This window comes from Giraffa tippelskirchi, chromosome 2 (assembly GCF_054371585.1).
Source record: "Giraffa tippelskirchi isolate mGirTip1 chromosome 2, T2T-mGirTip1v1.2.pri, whole genome shotgun sequence".
Taxonomy (NCBI): Eukaryota; Metazoa; Chordata; class Mammalia; order Artiodactyla; family Giraffidae; genus Giraffa; species Giraffa tippelskirchi.
This window is the reverse complement of record NC_137276.1, coordinates 234,373,027-234,396,556: the sequence shown is the minus strand read 5'-3', so window position 1 is coordinate 234,396,556 and position 23,530 is coordinate 234,373,027. Positions and strand designations below refer to the sequence as shown.

At 46.6% G+C, this 23,530-nt stretch overlaps 1 protein-coding gene across 3 annotated transcripts in view; it reads left to right on the top strand.

The window, feature by feature from the left end:
• The window catches only part of RFTN1 (raftlin, lipid raft linker 1), a 219,685-nt gene that overhangs the window by 85,334 nt on the left and 110,821 nt on the right, over nucleotides 1-23,530 (top strand). For all 3 annotated transcript variants that reach the window (XM_081573281.1, XM_081573282.1, XM_081573283.1), the window contains one exon: nucleotides 3,978-4,164. In XM_081573281.1, the coding sequence (XP_081429407.1) occupies nucleotides 3,978-4,164 (187 nt within the window). The remainder of the gene's footprint in view (nucleotides 1-3,977; nucleotides 4,165-23,530) is intronic.

Genomic DNA, 23,530 nt, shown 5'->3' with positions numbered 1-23,530 from the left:
CTGCTCCGAAGCCAGGGCCCAGGGCAGGGGCACCTCTGGCCTGCTGGGCGTCTGTGCCTGGGGGTACGTTCTTTCCAGACTTGCCTTCAAGTTTTCTTTTCTTTTGTTTTGTTTTTTATAAATCTGACAGCATATCTAGAACTACTCTTAAAGGGAAGCATTGTATGCTTTCCAGCTTTCTCCATCAGCCTTATCTTTGTCAGTGTTATCATGGCAATTTCTCCAGGATGCCGGCTATTTGCTTAAGAATAAATCGTTGCTATAGATTTTCTTTTTTCCTGTAAATTTCTTGTGTGATGTATGGAATGAGAACTATAGTGTCTGACTCTAAGTGTATCCTTAAGTACCCTTAGATTTCATCTTCAGTTTATTTTTAAAGTAACACATTATTTTTTAAAATACATAAAATTTTTAAATAATGTTTTTATATATAAAGAAGAAAATTAAAATGTCTCCTAAGCCCTCCACCCAAACGATTGCTGTTGATGGAAGTAGTATTGAAAAGTACAAAATAAAGTAAAATCTACCTTTCCATCCTTCCCTCCCTGCTCCAGTCTCTCCAATGTTGATGTTTTTGTGCTTTCTTCCAGAAAAAAAGATTTTTATTCATCTCTATGTATTCTCTCATTTTTTTGAATATGTTAGTATCCTGTGATAAATACTGCTAGACCCCTCGTCTCTTAACTTAGCCGTGGATCTCGGACACATTTTCATTAGCATGGAATCCTCTTAGTGGTTCATAGGATTCATCACTGGGGTGTCCCAGTGTTGAGCTCGCCCTACAATGAGGAGCCCTTGACTCTTGGTTTTGGCAGTAATCCTGTGGTGAACATCTTTGCCCATGTATCTTGAGACACATTTATGTGTCCAGCGTAGGCATAATACCCAGTGGTGAGGTTGTTGGATGAAGGGTGAATGTACTTTTAAGACTGAGGGCAGACACTACACGACCCTCCACAAAGGTTCTCCTCTGCCACGATGAGCGAGACTGTTTCCCCAACATTCTTGCCCACGGTGAATATCACAGAAGGACAAGGAGAAAAAAATCTATTCAAACAGCAATAAAATATAGAATAACTAGGAAGAGACTTCATAAGTGTGCAGTAGCTATGTGAAAAAAATTTTAACATGCATCTGAGGGACCCCAGAAAAGCCTTGAATCAATGAAAGTCATGCCATGTTCTTGGATGGAAGCTTGTAGCATGATGAAAATATCCATTCTCGGGCTGTTGACATTGTTAACTTTCTGTGAAATATTGTTTGGCTCCAATTTCCAATTCCTGTGGATTAAAAAGAAAATCAAATAGTCTGAGGGGAGAGTGATAAATTAGGAATTTGAGATTAATGTATCAAAGTACTATCAACAGGGGCCTACTGTACAGCACAGGGAACTGTATTCAGGACCTTGTCATAACCTGTAATAAAACAGAATTTGAAAAAGAATAGATGTATAGAGCTATGTATAGCTGAATCACTTTTCTGTACACCTGAAACTAACACAATACTGTAAATTAACTATTTCAATTAAAAATGATTAAAAAGAAGAAAATCCATTCTCTCAGCTACAATTTGAACATGATCTGGTAAAAATAGCAACAAGATTTTTTTGAGGGGTAATTTGATGAGCTGATTTTAAAGACCACTTGGAAAAACAAATAAAGATAAACAGAAAGATTCAGAAAATAAACAGGAAGATAGGAAAATTCAGGAAATAGCCTGACCAGATTTTAAGACATAATATAAAATTTTTAAAACTTGTATCATATTTATATAAAACATAATATAATATAAAAATTGTTAGAGTAGATTAATGGATCACAGGTATAGACTTAAATATACTTAGAAATATAATATATGATAAAGACAGCATCTCAAATCAGGAAAACTGGATAAACTGGGGGTGGATGGGAAATGTTGAATTCATATTTCATAAATTCCTAATGGAGCAAAGATTCACATGTACTAAATGAAATGTTACTATAGGAATTCAGCAGAGAATTGTTTTATAATACAGTTCTATGACCTAAAACTTAGAAGCTACTGAAGGCAAGATTGACAAATTCAACTTCATTTAAAAAAAATTCTTCATGGCAAAACTCATGTTATTCAAAGTCAAAAGACAAACAAATTGAGAGGTATTTGCAACTGTTATTACAAATAAGAACTGGATTTCCTAATATATTAAGAATTACAAACCAATAGATCAATAACCCAGTTGACAACCAGACAAAAATTATGAATCAACATAAAAGACAACATAAATAGCATTTAAACATGAAATGTTTAATATGAAAAAAGTACAAATTGCATAACAAGAGATATAAATTACCACCTTCTAGGAATCATTTTTTCACTGTGACATTAGCCAGGGCATGGGAAAAGGTGGCACTGGTGGTCAGGGACCCACCTGCCAAAGCAGGAGGCGCAAGAGATGTGGGTCTGATCCCTGGGTGAGGAAGATCCCCTGGAGGAGGGCATGGCAGCCCACTCCAGTGTTCTTGCCTGGGAGATCCCACAGACAGAGGAGCCTGGTGGGCTACAGCCCATGGGGTCACAAAGAGTCAGACACCACTGAGTGACTGAGTACAGTTGATAAAAATGGATGAAAGTTGGGTTGTAAACATTATTCTACCACTTGTGTAAAAAAATGAGAAATGTCAACTTATTTACTTGTGTACAAATTTAGCAATTGTTGACATGTGTACAAAAAAATGGATAGCATTGACTGCCTGTAGGGAAAAAAAATCTAAGACATGGGGGATTGGGCAGGAATGTACACTTTTCAGTTGAATCTGTTAAATTTTGAATGTTGTCTGCCCTTCTCAAAAAGATTTTAAAATCATTCAGTAGGTGAAGAATATTTATTTTGATATGCAGAACTCTAATCTTGAGTTAGAGTGTCCTTTCATATAGTGATTACCCTTTTATGCTTTTTAGACAATTACCTGTTCATATACTGTGCCCATTTTTCTTCTTTCTTTTTTTTATTGTTTGTTTTGCAAATTAAGGAAATAACCCCTTTGTCTTAAGTGACTTATCAGTGTTGTTCCAGTTTGTCTTTGGACTTTGTTTTGCTGCTGCTCTTTGCTACCCAGCAGTTTTATGTTTGTGTGCAGCTGTCATCGTCTTCTGATCCTCCTCCTCCTCCCTTTCCTTCTTTCTTATCTTTTGAGGGGGTGGAAGTGACTTTTCCAGTGTGATCTCTGGGAAGTTTGGCTCTAGATTCAGTTCAGTTCAGTTCAGTCGCTCAGTCGTGTCCGACTCTTTGTGACCCCGTGGACCGCAGCACGCCAGGCCTCCCTGTCCATCACTGACTCCTGGAGTTTACCCAAACCCATGTCCATCGAGTCGGTGATGCCATCCAGCCATCTCATCCTCTGTCATCCCCTTCTCCTCCTGCCCCCAATCCTTCCCAGCATTAGGGTCTTTTCCAATGAGTCAGCTCTTCGCATGAGGTAGCCAAAGTATTGGAGTTTCAGCTTCAACATCAGTCCTTCCAATGAACATCCAGGACTGATCTCCTTTAGGATGGACTGGTTGGATCTCCTTGGAGTCTAAGGGACTCTCAAGAGTCTTCTCCAACACCACAGTTCAAAAGCATCAATTCTTCGGCGCTCAGCTTTCTTTATAGTCCAACTCTCACCTCCATACATGACCACTGGAAAACCCATAGCCTTGACTAGACAGACCTTTGTTGGCAAAGAAATGTTTCTGCCTCTTAATATGCTGTCTAGGTTGGTCGTAGGTTTTCTTCCAAGGAGTAAGGCTCTAGATTGAAACCATCCAGTCGTCATTACCTACGGATGAGTTGGAAATTAACCAGCTGTTTGTAGGTTTCCCTGAAGATGGTAGTTGAGAAGGGGACAGGCTCTCGAGTGGGAGGTGACCTGGAGGTTTTCTGCTGGGCCAAGCGACGTGGGCGGGGTAGGGTGGCAGGTCGGTGGTCTCTGACACGTCTCCCCCCCTCTCTCCCCCAGCTGAGCTCCCGCGGGCTTCGGCCGTGAGGCTGGCCTCCCTCCACGACCTGCCCGCCCAGCTGCTGGAGCTGTACCAGCAGGGCTTCTCGCTGGCGGCCCTGCACCCCTTCGTGCAGCCAACCCCTGAGCGGGAGAAGACGCCCCTTGAGCACATCTTCAGGGCCATCCTGATCAAGAAGACTGACAGGTAAGGCCCTTGGGGGGTGCTCACCGTAGCATCACCAGGTGCTTGGGTGTGTGTTGGATGGAGGAAGGGTTAGGGTGCGGGCATGTGTGTTTGGGCAGCTGCCCTGGTGTCTCAGACAGTAAAAAATCCGCCTGCGACGCGGGAGGCCCAGGTTCAATGCCTGGATCAGGAAGATCCCCTGGAGGAGGGCGTGGCAACCCACTCCAGTATTCTTGCCTGGTGAACCCCATGGACAGAGGAGCCTGGTGGGCTACAGTCCGTGGGGTTGCAGAGTCGGACACGACTGAGCAACTGAGCACCACACGTGTGTCTTTGGAGTTTACATCTGTTTCCAGGGCCTCTGCCCTCTGACGGGTTAAGACCAAACATTAGACAGCTGAAGAGTTTCATGGTGTCCTGCAGCTGTCCACACCAGGCGACGTAAACAGAGAATTCACTTTGCAGCCTTTTCTCTTTTAATTTACTGGATGACACTCAGCTAGAAAAGTGTCTCCTTGAGGACGTGCCCTCCCAAAACGAAGCAGCCAGTGAAAGTATAACACTGTTAATCTGAAAAGCGTGGCTGGAGAACACACTAATTTTGGTTAAAGGCTGTATGCAAACTTGATGTCTTCCCCCAAACTCTAAACATACTTGAACATCTATCAGTACATTCTATCAGTCCCTTGGGAGGAAACACAAAATTCACTTGAATTAAATTCTGTGATTGATTTAGTCTTGATTTGGATTTTCAAGGCTTGGACAATGCTTCCTCTTATATTTTTATTGGGTCTAATTAGGAAAAGGAGAGGTGGAGATTGATTTTTCAAAAAGAGCTATATGAATTTTGAATGCTTTTAAAAAAGTAATGAAGGGGCATAAGTTAGGAGTTTGGGATTAACATATACATACTTCAATGTGTAAAATGTGGCTTCCTGCATAGCTAAAACAGTAAAGAATCTGCCTGCAATGCAGGAGCGTGGGTTTGAACCCTGGGTTGGGCATGGCAATCCACTCCAGACTTCTCGCCTGGAGAATTCCGTGGGCAGAGGAGCCTGGTGGGCTACAGTCCATGAGGTCACAAAGAGTCAGACACAACTGAGCAACGAGCACTTTCACTTTCATATATAAAATAGACAACCAACAAGGACCTACTGTATAGCACAGGGAACGCTCAAGATTTTATAACTTATAAAGGAAGAGATCTGAAAAAGAATACACAAAGAATTTATATAGACATGTATATGTAAAACTTTGCTGTACGCTTGAAACTAACACAACATTGTAAATGAACTCTGCTTCAGTTTAAAATGAATAAGTCAAAACAATGAAGATGGGCTAGAAAGCACATTATATTTCTGCTGCTTTCATGAAAGTAAAAATTGAAAGCTTGGCAAAGGAGATCGGATCTGCCTTTTGGCCAGTTATTGGGAGGAATGACAGCAGTTATCAGGGAGGAATGACAGCTTGTGCTGTATTTTTATAAAAGAGAGAGGAGGACAGCTGTCCGTCTTTCTCTCTTGCTTTGCCTGCTGAGCAGACGTTTGGCTGGTGATCTCAGGAGGGCCAGCTGGGGGACCAGAGGCTGTGTGACAGAGACCCACCCCCCTTTCCTGGCCAGCAGAGTTCTTCAGCTTTTCACCGCTGATTGAGCCCTGTTCACTGTGTGTTAGAATTTGAAGTGAAAGGGGGCGTCCGCCTCTGCTCGTGCCCAGAATTACCGGATTCTGCAGAGCGAAATGTTTCTCAGCGTCTGCTCTTTTTGCGTGTTCATTTCTTTGTGTTCAACGGCGGTGGGTCAATATCTGGTCAATCACAAGATGAAATTGTTCCGGGAGCCCTAGTGGCTTTAAGGCCCTCTGACACACAGGACGTGCATGGTAGCAGTAGGTCACTTTTATTGAGCCCTCACTGTGTGCCAGGCTTTGTAAGCGTCAGAGCATCCTCATAGTCAGCCGGTGAAGTAGGTACTGTTCTCAGGTACCAGTGAGATAGGTGCATTTTACATATGCGGAAGCTGAGGCCCAGGCATAGAGTCATCAAGGAGGCAGAGACGGCAGCAAGCATCCTCCCAGGCTCTTAGCCCTGACGTGAGGCGCCTGCTGTGTCCCTGCACCCAGGATTCTTGTGGCTGACCCCTTTATGTAAAAAGTGGAAGGGGGCATCTTTGATTTTTAGATGAGGTGGTAATTTCAATGCTCTACGCTTTCTCCATATCAGAATTTCAGAAGAGAGACAAAATAAGAGCAACTTATCATGTGCCTTCCTGGTTACCCAAGGCGTTCACTGGGCTCCGGTGTTTCTGATCCTTAAAGGGCCATTCTGTTGGTCTCAATGTGTGAAAGGGACAAGTCCACTCCGGTCAGGACACAAGACTGCCCCTCAGTGTAATTCCTCCACAGGCGATGCTAGCACGGGACTTGCCATGGAGTCAGCAGATCAGAAATGAACTTGATTCTAATGTGAAGGTGTCTGCTTTTATTTTTCCCCCTGCTATGCAGCAGCACATCTCAAACTTTGGCGTCTCTCCCGTGAGTCTCCTGCAGATACTGTTCAGATGCAGAGTGTGAGTCAGAAGGTCTGGGGTGGGGCCCGGGACCCATCTAACACGCTCCCAGGTGATGCGGATGCTCTTGGTCCACGGACCACACTTAGAGTGGCCAGGGTCTGAGGACCTGACTCCTCCTTGCCGGGCTCCATGCCTGACACTCGTCAACACCTCCTGACTCCCTGGGAGAGTATTGAGCACCAGCAAAGGGGAGAAAGAGCCCTGGGTTCCTGGTCGGAGGACCTGTGTTCTGTGCTGCACTGGGCTCCTCGCAGGAGGTATTGAGTGCAGGACACAGCAGTAGATTTTTCTGAGTAGAGCCCCCATTTTTTAGCAGGTATGATGTGGGGTTTGTACTAAATGATTTGCGAGACGGGAGCCAACTCTAAATTTTAGTGTGACTGGATGAGATGGGCAAGAAAGCTGCTCTGTAGGAATCAGAAATAAATAATCCCACTTTGTGAGCAGTTCATTACCAGCCAGTGGTAAAGCTGGGCGTTCAGGAGGGGTTCTTTCCTCCTCCTGAGGGCAGGCCCTGAGCTAATGAGCTTGCTTTTCAGAAGAGAAAATGGGTCAAGCTATTAAGAAGGAGGCATGGAGGATTTTCAAGAAAGGGAAGGTGGTGTACTCCTTGCATGTGAGTTCACTCTGGTCCGGAGTGTCTGGACCACCTGCCTGGGTGACTTTAATGAACACCCCAGCTCCTTAATAAGCAGATACAGAGAGAGAATTGCTTGGATATCTTGGTGCCAGATCATTGCAACCGCTGCTCCCCCTTTAAAAGAAGTTGCAGAAGCTTGGTAATTTTCCAGGTTTGGTAACAGCCATGGTAATTTGCCATTCTCCTGGAAAAAATGACCAAGAGAATTTCCCCTACTTCTGCTTTGTAATGGTGGGAAGCAGTCATTATACAATTTTAAATGCTAGGCATTTTCTGCCCTAGCAAATGCAATAAGTCTGTGTTTTTGCATCATGAGGAAAAAGACCCCATGCTATGAGAAATAAATAAACAAAACCCAGATGCACATTTTCCATATCAGTAGGGAGTTGAACTAGTAAAAATGAAGCAAAGGAGATCTTATATGATTAATTTTAATATGGGCAGTTAATGGTATTTTTCACCAAGTCTGACAAAGTCCTAATAGCTATAGATGCAGGTCAATGAAATGATTAGCTCTCAAAGAGCAGGTGAATGCCTGATTAATATTTTCCAAGTGGACTTCATTGAAAGAGCATGCATAAACTTTCTAGATTACTCTCTGCTTAAATCAACTTCATTGGCAAGAGTCATCATGAGATGACTACTTGGAATATCAACCTTAATGTGTTGAAGTGAAAGTCGCTTAGTTGTGTCCGACTCTTGGTGACCCCATGCTCTATACAGTCCATGGAATTCTCTAGGCTAGAATACTGGAGTGGGAAGCCTTTCCCTTCTCCGGGAGATCTTCCAGAACCCAGGGATCGAACCCAGGTCTCCCAAATTGCAGGTGGATTCTTCACCAGCTGAGCCAGGAGGGAAGCCCTAATGTGTTGAAAGGTGAACCTAAAGTTTGTAGCAAATAACTGGCCTTTGGAATCTGAAGTAAGAGCGGGGGTGGGGGCTGGGGTGGAACCAGAACCATTCAAGCTTGCATTCACCCACTCACTCACTCCCTCATGGATTCATTTGCAAACATTTAACTTGTGCTCTCTGTAAGGTATCATACTAGGGACTCTGCTTGGTGAGAAAGCAGAGGATGTGGATGCAAGATTCAGCCGCACGGGAACCTGCTGTCCAGGTGTGTGTGTGCTTAGTTGCTCAGTCATGTCTGACTCTTTGCAACCCCGTGGACTGTGGCCCACCAGGCTCCTCTGTCCATGGGGATTCTCCAGGCCAGAATCCTGGAGTGGGTAGCCTTTCCCTTCTCCAGGGGGTCTTCCCAACCCAGGGATCGAATCCAGGTCTCCCGCATTGCAGGTGGATTTTTTACCATCTGAGCCACCAGGGAAGCCTTCCAGGTACCTGCAGTTTAACTGAGAAAATAAGATGCCCCTCATGCATGGAAGTTTGGAAAAAGGAGAAGTCACCTCCTTCTAGAAAGAAAACTGCAGAAATGTTTCAGGAGGAAATATTTCTTTTGGATAGTAATATGTATGAAGAGGGAAGAGTTTATTTAAGTCTTATAATGAAATATTTTCTAGTGAGGTTTGAGCAATTCGAGAGCATCATTGACAGCCTAACTGTATTATTCAGTTCAGTTCAGTCACTCAGTCATGTCCGACTCTTTGTGACCCCATGGACTGCAGCACTCCAGGCCTCCCTGTCCATCACCAACTCCCAGAGTTTACCCAAACTCATGTCCATTGAGTCAGTGATGCCATCCAACCATCTCATCCTCTGTCATCCCCTTCTCCTCCTGCCTTCAATCTTTCCCAGCATCAGGGTCTTTTCCAATGAGTTGGTTCTTTGCATCAGGTGGACAAAGTATTGGAGTTTCAGCTTCAGAACTGATCCCCTTTAGGATGGACTGGTTGGATCTCCTTGCTGTCTGAGGGACTCTCAAGAGTCTTCTCCAACACCACAGTTTAAAAACATCAATTCTTCAGTGCTCAGCTTTCTTTATGGCCCAGTTCTCACATCCATACATGACTATTAGAAAAACCATGGCTTTGACTAGATGGACCTTTGTTGGCAGACTAATGTCTCTGCTTTTTAATATGCTGTCTAGGTTGGTCATAGCTTTTCTTCCTAGGAGCAAGCATCTTTTAGAACCTCATGAACTGTATTATTAGTTATTCCCAAAGTATAACGCAGTAATGTTCCTCCAAGCCCTCTGCCACTTTGACAAATATGACTTCAGTCCATGAAAAATTGCATGATCTTTTCTTCTGAAGGTTTTGATAACTGCCATTTCATCTGAAGATGACAGGTCAAACCACACATCTGACTCAATTGTTCCTGATCCTGAGTGTGTTGAATTGAGTCAGTCAGTGACTTTGAAAACTGACTTGAGAAGAAGTAGCTGACTGTATGAGATCCCTGATAAGTGAGCGTCTGCACTGCCTTCTCTTAGCTCTTTCTTGGGAACAGTGGGTGATTTGTAACAGACAATATAGTTGCATTCACTTGGATTTCTAAGTACATTTTAAGTTGTCCTTCATTTTTTCCCCGGCGATTTTCCTCCGGACGAGTTGCCGAAGATCTTAAAACTTGATGGCCAAGGGCAGTCAGTTATTAAAATGTCACCCTGATGTTTTGTGCGTGTGGGTTTAATTCTAGGTCATTTCGTGGCTGTGGACATTAAATACAGAATTGCCCTGTGCTGCTCCGTTTTTCAGCGGTTGAACTGTCGTTGTTCACAGGCGGAACTAGTGCGGGGTGTCATCCCTGTGTTTTTTCCATCGCTAATGGGTTGAAGCCATTTGGGTCCAGGTCCCCTGGAATAAAGCCTTATATGGTGCACGGAAGCAGGACACGTATGCCCTCTGTCGACTTTCATCAGGTGCCTTCTGGCTTCGGGCCCCCAAGCGGGGCACGCAGAAGAGCTGCTGCTAATGCGGGGGTGGGATTCTGAGGCTCTGGTGGAGGGTGAAAAACACATATAATCAAAGCTGCCCTTGAAAATCTCTTTAATTGCCCATGAAATGTAATCCTGTAGCATCTCTCTGCCCGACAAGGCAAGCTTTCCTTCAAGACTAGATCGGATTGGTGTTTCCAGCAGTGAGCCCCGTGGGGAGGAAGTCAGCTGGTTTGGGTTTATGGTGACTGTTGGTTCACACCCGGGGTGGTGAGATGCTCACACCCAGAGGGGCGTTTGTGGGAATTGAGATGGGGGAGCCGCCTCTCCCTGCCCCCACCCCCGCTCACGTCCACTCTGGAGCACATCTGCCTGTCGGCTGGAATGACTGCCACGGTTTTAAGTGTATCCTTTAGGTTATATTTTCCTAAGATGAATGTGCAGGAAGACTCTAAAAGAGCTCGGAGCTCTCAAGAATCTTCTCTGCTAGGAGGATAACAGTCTCCATGCCAGTTGTGTGGGTGCCCAGCTCCATCTGTAGGTCTTGATTTCTTACCTCTGCCCTGGAATTTGTTAATGGAAGGGCTTTAGCAAAGGAAGCCCCGTGGCTCCCGCGTGCTCTGGATCTGGACTGATGTGCAGTTGGAGCAGGGGCCCCAGTGCTGGGAAGGGCCTTCCAGGGTCTGGGGGAGCCTGGAGAAGCAGACCCCAGGTGGCGATGACGTGGGGTGCCTGGAGCACGAGGTCTGGAGGGAAACACGGGGCCTAGGGCAGGGGGCCTCTGGAGGCCCGGCTAAGGTGTCCAAACTTCACGCTGCAGTCAGTGGGGGTCCACTGCAGTGTCCTTGTTTTGTTTTAGAGGCACAGCCACTAGAAGTGCCGCGCTGTCGAAAGTCTGAAGGAGGGGAAGCCTGAAAGGGAGGAAAACGGGGGCTGAGAAAACCCGGCGCCTGTTATGGTGGAGGTGATGGGTAGCTAATGTCGGTCGCGCTGTGGAGCTGAGGGTTCATGTCCTGTAGGAGGAAATACTGGGTTTGATATTTGGGGAGAAAGGGACAGCCTGGAGGGAGAGGAAGAATCGAAGTCTGAGAGAGCTTCTTTTCTTTTCAATTAATTTACTTATTTTAATTGGAGGCTGATTCCTTTACAATATAGTGGTGGTTTTGGCTGTCCATCGACATGGATCAGCCACGGGTACACACGTGTCCCCCATGCCGAACCCCCTCCCACCTCCCTCCCTGCCCCATCCCTCAGGGTGGTCCCAGAGCACTGGCCCTGGGCGCCTGCTTCGTCTGCGTGAGCCCTTGGCTCCGGGTGGCTGGGAGGAGGAACTGGAGAGGGTGGCCGTGGTCCGGGGAGGGGCCGTGTCCGGGTGGGGTTTCCCCAGCCGCAGACCCCGGAGGGGGCTTCGCGTGCCAGTGGCAATTAAGGCAGCGCTGCCAGGAGGAGTCCGTCAGTGAAGGGGACCCAGGCTGGGAAGGGGAGGGGGCTGGCGAGCGTGGCTGGGCCTCTGGGGAGCGGCGAGTCCACAAGAGGCAGGGGCGCTGGTTCTCCTGCTCCTGCATCTGGGAGCTGTTGTCCTGTTGTCCGAGAGCTCCTCGGGATTCCTCCAGGCCTGGGGCGCGTCCAGCCGAAGCAGAGCCAGTAGTGAAGCCTGCAGAAGCCGGGGGACGCCCAGAACCGGGACGGGGGTGGGAGGTGGAGGGGACCTGGTTGGGAAATGGAATGCATCCTTCCTGGGAGGAGGTGAGCAGCATCAGTTGGTTGCATCGTATCTGTGCCTGTTGCTGGACACATACCCGCTGGGAGGTGTCCCTTGGGCAGCCAGAAGCCAGGAGAGAAGTCCGAGCTCGGGGGAGGCCGCAGGGGGCTCTGGGAGGCTGGGGTGAGGACCGGCGCACTCCTGGGATGCTCACTGTCTGACCAGACGCTTCCAGCAGTACTTAGGAGGGACTTAGTGGCTTGCCGGGGCTTCCCTTGTGGCTCAGCTGGTAAAGAATCCCCCTGCAGTGCGGGAGACCTGGGTTCGATCCCTGGGTTGGGAAGATCCCCTGGAAAAGGGAAAGGCTACCCACTCTGGTATTCTGGCCTGGAGAATTCCACGGACTGTACAGTCCATGGGGTCGCAGAGAGTCGGACACGACTGAGCGGCTGGCCGAGAGCTGTGCGGAGCTGCTGTCGTCCAGACGGGCCGTGCGCGTGCAGCCTGGGAAGGCTCTCCTCTCCAAACCCACCAGCAGGCTGTTCTCCCAAGTATGTAACGAGCGGCAGAGGCTGGATGGAGCCAGCTCTGGCCGCCGAGTGTCAGAAGTTGCAGACAGAGAGTCCTTTGGGCTTTTTGCTGTTTCGCTTCTAGGAAAGCAAACCTCAAGAGCGATCAGCTTTCCCCCTTGTGTCCGCTTCTTGGGTCGGGACTGAAATCCTGACGACTCTGCCTTTGTTCCAAGACAGGGCTTAACAATCCCGGGGCCTGCAGGCCGGGCTCCTTGCGTGGGGACCCCTGGGTGAGCCCGAGCCTAACTCTGCTTGGCTGTTCACCAGTGTTCCAGATCCTGAAGCTTTCTACCCTAAAAGCCAGAAGTCTGGATTCTTATGTGAAAACTTCTCCTTTTAAACCGTTGCCTGACTCTTTCAAAATAACAGCGTGTGTCCCTGACCCACCCCGCTGGCTGCCTTGTTGCTGCCTTGGAGATCTCTGTGTGATGCTTGCTTGAGGGGGGTTGGGGGGCTCATCACTCACCCTCTGAGTTGCGTGTTCTTTCACACTCAGCAGTCATCACACTTCCAACTCCTTTATTTCTCTTTTTCATACGTCTGCCCGCCTCCCCTCCTCCTGGCTCAGGCTTCTTTCATCTTTGGATTCCCATTATTTACTTACTAGAGAGCCAGGTGCTGAGCAGGTTTGGCCCCAGTAGAATTTTTCTGAATCAAGTGGAATAAAACCATGCCACTACCTTTCACTGAACAACCATAAATTCACTGAAAGATGAATTTGTCTTTGGTTTACATGTTTAACCAGTACCAGAAGTGCACCTTGTCAATGTAGCCATGCAGCGTGGACCCCAAATAACGGAACCACACACACACACACACACACACACACACACACACACACACACACACGGCAGTGGTTTGCCACAAAGGTATGTATATGTTATTTTTCACTCTTTTTTTGTTTGTTTTTTAAAAAACAACTGAAGAGTGGCCTTCAAAGGAAGGGTAATCTTGGCAGACCTTATGTGGAGTACAGATGCCTTACGTCGCTGGATGAGCTGGCCCTCAAGATGCGGTTCTCCCGTTCCTGACCTGTGCCTGCCTCACCGGCACCTAACTCACGAGACTGACCTTCCTGCACCCTTGCCTCTGCCCCAGCCAGTGATGGTCTCCATCAGAGGGGCAGTGAGGTGCTTGCCCCAGTCCTGGTCTCCCTGGTAACCAAATCCAGGCCATCTGCCGTAATGCCCCGCTAACTGGCACTCCCACCCCAGCCCCCGGGTGCAGAGCATGACCTCGCGTGCTGCCTGCCTCCGCCCGAGCGTGGTGGGGATTTCCTCCAGGATTGTACTGCAGATGGATGAGCCCCATCCGTGAAGCCATCGCTGTCTCCTTGGCCCCCTCTGTGGTCTTTCTTTGGTCGTAAGGTCTTAGGCAGGCGATGCTGGCCTCGTCGGCCTGCAGGCTGCAGCCCAATGTTGGCCTTTTTTCGTAGTCCACAAGACAACGTGAACATTTTCGTTGGCGTTTCTAAAGGGCAGAATTGGGAAAGTACAAAATCCTATTGGGACAGAACAGAAAATTCTTTTAAAAATTACAGTCGAAAGTGTCCTCTTTAAGTGGCCCTGCGTCTCTTCGTGTCTAATTTTTACCAATTACTTTGACTCTTGGGAGAATTGCAGGGCTTCTAGAAAGAGGTTTCATAATGAAATGGAATACACAGGAGGGAGGGGCGCCTTCTGGGAGGCGCCCTAGAAAACGCTCACACGCGAGCTGGGCTTCAGCCTGGAGCGTCTGTCGGAATCACATGTGGGGAGGGTGCGTAGCGTCAGGCTTAGGGTGACTGACGTGCTGCTTTCGGGCGGCAGGGGGGAACCACAGCAGCTGGTTTATTCCCAGAGAGCAGAAATGCAGGAAGGGGGACTCGGAGTTTGTTCCTTAAATCTGGCGGGGGGAGAAGGTCTTTGTTTGGTGCGGAGGTCATCGTTCGGGGTTCTGGTTCGGGAAGGACCCCGGTCTTTGCTCAGAGTGCTCCCCCCCGGCCCCCCATTGCTGGCGTAGGAGCATCCTCATCAGCTTTCTCGAGCTTCCCGAGGTGTCGGGGAACTTGATTAGTTCTCGGGGGCTGCTGCCGCGCTCCCCACAGAGCTGCCCGGCCGCTCCGCAGACCTCCTTAATGTATCCCTCCTGCTTCCTCCTCGCACTCCGGGGTGACACCCTTCTCCGGCGTGTGGAAGTTTCAGGATTCAGTGTTAATTACTGTGTTTGCACTTTCCAATCTAATGTGTCGGCATATAGCCACACTCTCTTGGGAAGAGAGGTGTTTTTTTTTCCCCAATCCACACCCCTAACTGGCTTGCCTGCTTATTCTTCTTCTATGTCTCCACATGTCGGATTTTATCCCAGTTTGGGATAAAGCTGTCTGACCGCTGACCTGCGTTGCCCGTGTCTTTCCCCATGTGTCCTACTTTATTTGTTTTTTGCCTCCTCTGAGAGAGAGTTAGCGTACTAGCGGTTTCCAGTGTTTCTTGGAAGTCGATTGGAATGGCGGAGAATAGCAAGCAAGGTACCCAAAACACAATAAAGCACAAGCAACTCCGCTTCTTTGAACTTTCCTGTTGATCTTAAACCCTGTGCAGATCCGACAGCACTGTGACACGTCTGTGTTTGTTTTAGAGCAAAGTAAGGAAAAGCCCTCTGCTCGCCTGCGCGCACAGTCTTCAGGTTACCATGGGCCCGAGGGAGGTGTGTCCTGTGGCCTCGTGGCTGGGTTGTCAGGACACTTACCGGTATGAGGGCCTCGTGCACACAGTGGGGGTGATTCGGTGCAGGTTTACTCAGGGGTTGGGATTTTGTGTTTGGATGCTTATTCCATATTAGATTTAGGAACTCAGAGTGTCTTCCTGGCAAAGTCTTTTTTGTCCTTAGTCTTCTTTGTCACTTAGTAGTAACTTGGATGGTGTTATTGCTGCAGCTAAGAAGGATATCGTGGGCATTTAGCAGTGTTGGGGCCTGCAAAAGGCTAGTACGCATTCAGTTTTGCATTGTTAGCCATGAATACAGCAGCAGGTGAGAAATAACTTCCAGATCCCTGTGAGTACATTATTAGTGATTGCAACATTCTTGAGATTCTGATGTAATGATTATCTCTATGATCTATCCAAGCTGTTTTCTATTATTTTTTAAATGGTTGAGAAATGGAACCATTTTACAAAGAGGTAGATGCTGTAATGTGATTTAGTGGAGTACATCGTTTCATTTGATTCCTATTCAGCGGCCATGAGGTGGAACTTGAAATGGCTACAAAGACTTTAAAAACCAAATTAGTAACTGGTATTCATATCACACCTGTTTCTGAGGGCCTGAGAGTACTTTCGCTTCATTCCTGTGTGTGTTAAGTGTTACAATTTAGTCTCACCACATCCTCATGATGGTTGTTTTTTGTTGTCCTTATTTGTGGAAAATACTCTTATGCATTCAGCAGAGGTTTTAGACTCTATTTTCTAGCTAAAAAATAGAGGAAGTCTTGCGTTATCCCTCACTTCTATTTTATGTCCTAAGAAGATGAGGCTGGAGAAGTCACTGATGACCTCTCAGGACTGGAGTGCAGGCTGGGTGAGCGGGAGGGTGTGGTGGAGGTGGGGCTCACGGCCCGTCTTGGGGCTCACGGCTCAGAAACACATCCTCTGCGGTCTCATGGCCCCGGAGCTTATGGGAGGGTCCTCTGAGAATCCCCAGTCCTCTGGGCTGGACGGTACCACTCCAGGTTGTGGGACCACGAGCCTGGTCACCCCCACGCTGGCTGCAGGACACGGGGCCGCTGCTGCAAAGCATCGGGAGACCCCCAGACGCCTCCGTTCAGCAGACTGGCTGGGCCTTGTCAGTTTCAGCACTGAACACTGCTGTACCGGGGATGGGTCTAAGGCCGTCAGTACCTTATTTCTCTCTGTCCCCTAAAAGCAAAAGCAACATGAATCTACTACGTGTCTGTGTTTCTAAGGCAGTGACCCTTGTAAGGTAAGAGAGGATGAGGTGAACGCAGTCTGTGCTCTGGGGGGATTTATAACAGACCCGACTTGTCGAAGTTTTCATGATTTTCATCCTCAACTTCTACAGGTTAAGTCCCCAGAACTGCACTGCCAGGCAACCTCGATCTTAACAAACAGGAACAAAAAGCACGCTTTTATTGTGAAGAACGTTTATATATGTTTGCAGGCACTTTAAAAAAAATTATTTTATTCAAGTGTCGTTGATTCATGTTGTATTAAATTCTGCTACACAGTAAAGTGATTCAGTTGTACATATATGTATTTTATATATATACATATATATACATATATATATATATTTTTTCATATTCTTTTCCGTTGCGGCTTTATGCCAGGATGTTGAGTATGGTTCCCTGTGCTGTAAGCAGGAGCTTGTTGTTTATCCGTCCTGTATATAATGTGTTTGCCTCTGATAATCACAGGCTCTCAACTTATCCTTCTGCTGCCCCGTCCCCTCTGGCAACCACAAGTCTGTTCCCTGTGTCTGCAGGTCTGTTCTGTTTCGTAGAGAAGTTCCCTTGTGTCATATTTTAGATCCAGAGGCGCTTCTTAACGTGTGTTGTGTCAGTTGCTCAGTCGTGTCTGACTCTTTGCGACCCCATGGACTGTAGCCCACCAGGCTCCTTTGTCCATGGAATTCTCCAGGCAAGAATACTGGAGTGGGTTGCCATTTACCGTTTATTGCCATGACGCTGATCATGTATTTATTGCCATAGCCAGAGTCCTTTCTCTTTGCTTTGTGATATGCATTGTCTTTCCTCTTGGAATCCAAGATGTAGAAAACAGTGCTGAGAATACTGACTTGTCACAATCACCCTTCTGATGGTGTGGAGGAGCCAGGATTCCCCCGAGGATCTCTCTGCATCTAACACAGCTCCTCTTTAACTTTATAACCATGAGGGTTAGGGCTAGGGAAAGATTTTTCAACCATAGCTTTTCAACTGTTGACCTTCTGGGCCAGAAGCTGTCCTGAGAGATGTAGGGTATTTGGCAGCATCCTCGCCTCTACCCACTGGGTGTGGGTAGCAAACACCTCCCTTCCTGCCCTTGCAGTTACGATGATTAGAAATGTTTCTAGACATTACCAAATGCCCCTGACCTGCAAAAATGCCTCCGTTGAGAACCCCTGGATTAGTGTAAGGGCATGAGGTAGAGACTCTGCCTGTATTTCCTTCTCCTTTTGTCAACAGCATTCACTGTCCTAACCTAACTTAGCCATGGAATGAAATGCCACTTTATCATAGGTTGGATTTCTGCATATACCCTAATTACTCCTGATTCTCTATTGTTCCTTTGATCTGTTGATTGATTTTTTGCTGACACCATGCTATTTTGATTACAATAGATTTGTAGTGTGTATTAATATCGAGTCAGGCACTCTTCCTCTCTTGCAGGATTTTGGCAACTTTTGCATATTGATTTTTCCACAAATAGTCTATGGTTGTTTCCTTCAGTTCCTAGTAAACCCTGTTGAAATTGTAATTTCATTTACATACTAACCTGAGAAGAATTTCTCCCTTGTGTTTTTAAGACCATAAGCGTAAGCGTAGTTGCTCAGTTGTGTCCAACTCTTTGCGACCCCATGGACTGTAGCTAACCAGACTTCTCTGTCCATGGAATTCTCCAGGCAAGAATACTGGAGTGGGTTGCCATTCCCTTCTCCAGGGGATCTTCCCATCCCAGGGCTTGAACCTGGGTCTCCCGCATTACAGACAAATTCTTTACTGTCTGAACCACCAGGGAAGCCCACTTGAAGACCATAGTGTTCAGTATTATTGTCAGAAGTAAATTTTTTATTTTAGAGCTTTCTGATTATTCTGAAAATTCTACACAGTCTAGACCAGTAGTTACCAAAGGTGGGCACCCATGTTAAAAGATAACAGACTTATGCTTATCTATATTGAAAAATGAGGAGGGCCATTATGCATTAGTAACATTGATGTTTAGCATTCAGGTTGAAGGTAGTGCCCTGGCTGGGTGCAGGTCTCAGAGGGTCCTGTCCTCACAAAGCAGGTTGAGGGTTCCTGGAGGGGCCTGGGTTCAGGGGAGCCGTTTGAATTGAGAACCCAGAAAAGTGGATTTCTGGATTATTTTTTGTAGTTTTAACTAAGTTAGTTCTCATGACATATTCCAGGCAAGAGTACTGGAGTGGGTTGCCATTGCCTTCTCTGCTCATGACATATACACATGGTTAGAAAATTCCTGTTAAGTGATGGCAGATTGAGGAGAATACAGAATACCAGTAATGTAAGTGTGAAATTCTCTATTGTGCACACACACAGAGACACACGGAATGGCCACGTTGACCCTCCTCTCCACTGTGTGCAGGAGCTTGCTTAGTGACATAAGAAAAGCTGATGCCTGCCTATTTCAATCTGACAGAAGGTGACCAAAGAAATTTTAACCTCAAGATGACATTTTGCAATGTGGATTTACTTCCACTATTGTTAACAGTGAATCTCATTTCTAGTGTATATTATGCCTTGGGATATTAATTATTAATAAATAGTAACCTATTGTGATTATAGGATTCCCTGGTGGGCTCAAACAGTAAAGGATCTGCCTGCAATGCAGGAGACCTGGGTTTGGTCCCTGGGTGGGCAGATCCCCTGGAGAAGGAAATGGCAACTCACTCCAGTATTCTGGCCTGGAAGATTCCGTGGACAGAGGAGCCGTGGGGTCACAAAGAATCGGACGCGACTGAGTGACTTCACATGTATTGTGATTATGCTTTTGAAACACTGCTCATTTCACCTGTTTCTCACCTTCTAACTGTTTTGTGCCGTGTGCATTGTTTTCTAACATATGTAAGATGCTGGTACTGTACTACTCAGGAGACTGTTACTGATGGATTGTGTGATTGAAAAGCTTTGGAGACCACCGATTTGTGAAGCTTCCAGGTCACACCAGTGGTTCCTGAAGCAGTTTTGAGTCTGCGTGGTGCTCCATGCACAGTGTCTCCTGGGAGCTCCTTAGAAATGCGGATTCCAGCCCAGACCCAGAGTGCCTGACTCCGAATCTGCATTTTAACAGGCTCCCAGGGGTCTATATGCACATCAAAGTCTGAGAAAGGCGCTAAGCTGTGCTTTTCCCTTAGGGAGCCACTAGCACCCACACGTGCACGCACGCACAGCCACGTATATCAACTAAAATAAATTAAGCGCTCATTTGCTCAGTGGCACTGGCCACATTTTAGGTGCTCAGTAGCAGCATGTGGTTTGCGGCTACTGGTAGCTCAGAGATGGACCCTGTGCATTGTGTAACTCAGCAGGTTAAAGGGTGCCAGCAGGAAGACCCAGAAAAGAAGGAAACCGTGAGCAAACTTGAAGTGGGACGTGTGCATTATCTGTAACTGAAAAAGAGACTTCCTGTTGCTTCGCTGGACGTGGCCTGTGAGAGTCTTAGGAAGGGCATTCATGTGTGCAGCTGCGTCTGTTATTTTTGTTTGCAGATATTGTGACTTTTCTGAGCCAGTAAGTACCTGCCGAGCAGACCTGCCTTTTTTCAGTGTTATGTCAAATAATAGATATGCGTTATAAAAATAATATTGATGCATCAGTACTACTGCTCATCATTTCCATATCTTCCAAAGCCAGGGAGGAGCCTTGCAGAGTTCATGAGAAAGCAGGACTCTGCCCCAAGTCCCATTTCGTGCGGTGTGGGCTCTCTTAGCTGTAGTCCACTGCGCTGGAAATTGAATTTCTTTCACAGCAGCATTATACAGGGACCACTGGGGTAAAGCTTGTTTGTTAGCTTCTTTACTTGCCTTTAACGGTGAAGGTGGACTCCTTATGTCGTCATGCACTCGCGGATGGCTTATCAACCAGAGAACATGCAGAGCGAGGCAGGATGTGGCAAGGCTTCTGTAGAATAAATAGCAAGCGTGGCTGGCCAGGCACCCATGATGCCTTGCACCCCCTGGCAGCGCACAGCTCCCTGGGAGAGTGTGTGGTTAGGGTCCCATTTGCACCGCTCCCCCCATCCTTTCGGGAATGTTCCTGGGGATACCAAACCCTTATCTGCAGGTGGGGTGCATGTCTGTTTGTGAAAAAAGAAGGGAGAAGACAGGGCAGTGACCCCCTGAGGAGTTCTTTCTTTTCCTTCTACTTCCTACTTTAACACTCCCCTGATAAGCTGCATAATTAGGTGCTTTATTGAAAAATTCACTTGGATTTGTTCACTTGGCTTTTTCTTCCTCAAGCATTTCTTGTTTTTAAATAAAGCAGGTTTAAATTTATTTATTCACTTACATGTTTCCTGACCCCCCCCCCCTTCTCAGCCTGCGTCAGGCAGAACCGTGGCTCCCCTAACAGGGATGGGACTGGCACCCACCCCGGTGGAAGCCCACGGTCTCAAGCGCTGGATGGCAGGGAAGCCCCGGCCGGCATTTCTCAAGAGCAAACTGTGGGCTCCAGCAGCCTCATTTATTTTTTTATAGATTTGGCTCATTTTGCAAAGAGGAGTTCATGGGATTGTCAGTACTCTTTTCCCTGTTGAACCGAGAGCATCTTTGCGGAGCGGCAAGTCTATTCCTCTCCCCCGACCCCAGCCACCACCAGCTGCAGAGATAAGAAACACCTCGAATTTCTCTCCCATCCAGCCACTCCTTCTGCAAAAAATCTTCCCTCTCATTTCTGCTCTCCTAAAATATTCTTTCACCTCCTCCTCCATCATACCCAATGATGCTTGCTTAATCTTCTTAGAATCTGTACTTTCCTGTCTTCTTTTATCTAAGACCATTCATGACTCCTCTTTACCTCAAAATGAAGGCCAGGCCTGTCCTGTTGCAACCCCCTCCAGTTCTTTCCATCTGCATTTCTCCCTTTCTGCTCCAGCCAGCACTACATCTCGGATCCACTCCAACAGCAAATTCACCCATTCATTTGCCAGGCTTGTGTTTACTGATCCAGCTGAATTATAATAAGCAAACCTTGCCTTCATGTATCTTTTACCAGATTGACCTATTTATTATTTCCATCATGTAACATGCTTTTTTTTCATCTGGATCCTTATTAACTTCCGTTCTCAGTGCCTGAAATGTCGTTTTACCCATGGTCCCACAACTGATGTTCACACAGCTTCAAAGAATCAGCTGACATGCTCCTGATGTTTTAAAACTTTCCCTGATCCCTGACTCTAGAAGTAACTGAACTTTCATAGCTCTTCTCTGTGGTTGGAGTAGGAAATGGCAGCCCACTCCAGTACTCTTTTCTGGAAAACCCCATGGACAGAGAAGCCTGGTAGGCTACAGTCCATGGGGTCACAAAGAGTCAGATAGGACTGAGTGACTTCACTTTTCTCCATGGTTAGAATAAATAGCAGTATTGGATAGATAGATGCCTGCAGATGCTAAGTTTCTTTTTTTAATTGTTGAAGTGTGATTGATTTACAAAATTATGTAAGTTCCAGTGTACAATATAGTGACTCACAATTTTTAAAGATTACACTCCATTTGTAGTCATTGTAAAATGTTGGCTGTATTCCCCATGTTATACAGTTTATTCTTGCAGCTTATTTCACGCAGTGATTTGTCTCTGAAACCCCTGCCCCTAAATCGCCCTCCCCGTCCCCCCTTCCCCACTGTTAACCACTGGTTTGTTCTCCGAGTCTGTGTCCACTTTGTCATGTTTACTAATTAGTTTTGTTTTTTAGATTCCACATTTAAATGACAACGTGCAGTATTTGTCTTTCCCTGTCTGACATTTCACTAAATGAAATGCTGGGCTGTAAGTTTCCTGAGAGTGGCTCTAACTCCAGCCCTACGTGTGGTCAGTGGTCAAGCAGATGATGGAGAGAGAGACAATAAATGAGTGGATGTCTTTATTGTCATTAGTTTTACATAAGCTCGTGAAGCTAGAAGAAGCTTTCCTTTTCTTTCACTCATAGATCTTTTTCAGATCTGTAGTTCATTTTCCTCCCTATTACTCCTTACACACACACACACACGCACGCACACGCACACACACACACACACACACACACACACACACAACACCATTCTGATCATTTTACTTGAACCTGGCATTGCCTTGAGGGAAATAGCTTAAAATTCCTTCCTGTTCCCAGAGATAGAGAATTTGTTTCTGTCAACTGACATTTAGCGATTTTTTTCTTCGTTGGAGAAGTGCCTAGGGATCTGAGTTTGTGTTTGTCACCATTTCTTTCTGACTGTTCCTAAATGAGGCAGAAGTAGCCCTGTTGATGAACTGCACATTCTCCCTCATTTCTTTCCATAACTCAAGTTCAGACTGTGCTTTGTGTCCTGGGAAAAAGAAGATGTTGCTTCAACTCATGGTCTTGGAAGCTGTCTAAGGGATTAATGAGTTGAAGTGAGATCTATTACATGTTTATTATTTAAAAGACGTGTGTATGATAGATTTTATTAACGTGTTTATTGTTGAAGCGGATAGTTTATAGTAGTTTTTTGACAGGCATCTGCTTTTTAGTGGCCTGATTTCAGATCTGTCCATGAGACCAAAATAGGTATTCAACTTACTGCTTGGCATTTCATCGGAATAATTTGAGGATTAACCCTTTTGCCCGTGATAATGTTGAATGTTTAAAGCACTCAGAAGTCTTGCAATCACTGCTTGCAAGCACGTCCTTTTAATGGCTTAGAAAAAGGTTCTGTCCCAGCCACCGTGGGATCAGGCAAGTCGGTGTCATGTCCTGATCCCAGTCATGAGGAACGGAGCGGGGAAGAATCGGCTGAGTCATCTCCCGGGGTGACATGCCGGGCTCAGGTTTCTGGGTCAGCGGTCCTGATGCTGAGCCCGTGAGACAGTCTGTTCGCTGTTATCTCTTGCCTGGCCTCCAGCCTCCGTGACTCACGGCCGGGCCCTGTGTATGGATCCCAGGGGCCAGGGCTTAGTGACCCAAGAGGTAAGAGTCACTCCCAAAGACGTTGGCTTACATGCTACTCATAAACATTGCTTAGAGCCAAAATTTGATGTTTGTGGCCAACATAAAAACACAACGTAGTAACCTCCTTAAAAGAATTAGAAGGTCTGGCAGTGCTGGCCTGGAGTTTCGAGAGATGACTTGGCTCGACCTGCCGTCTCACCATGCTTTTCTGCCAT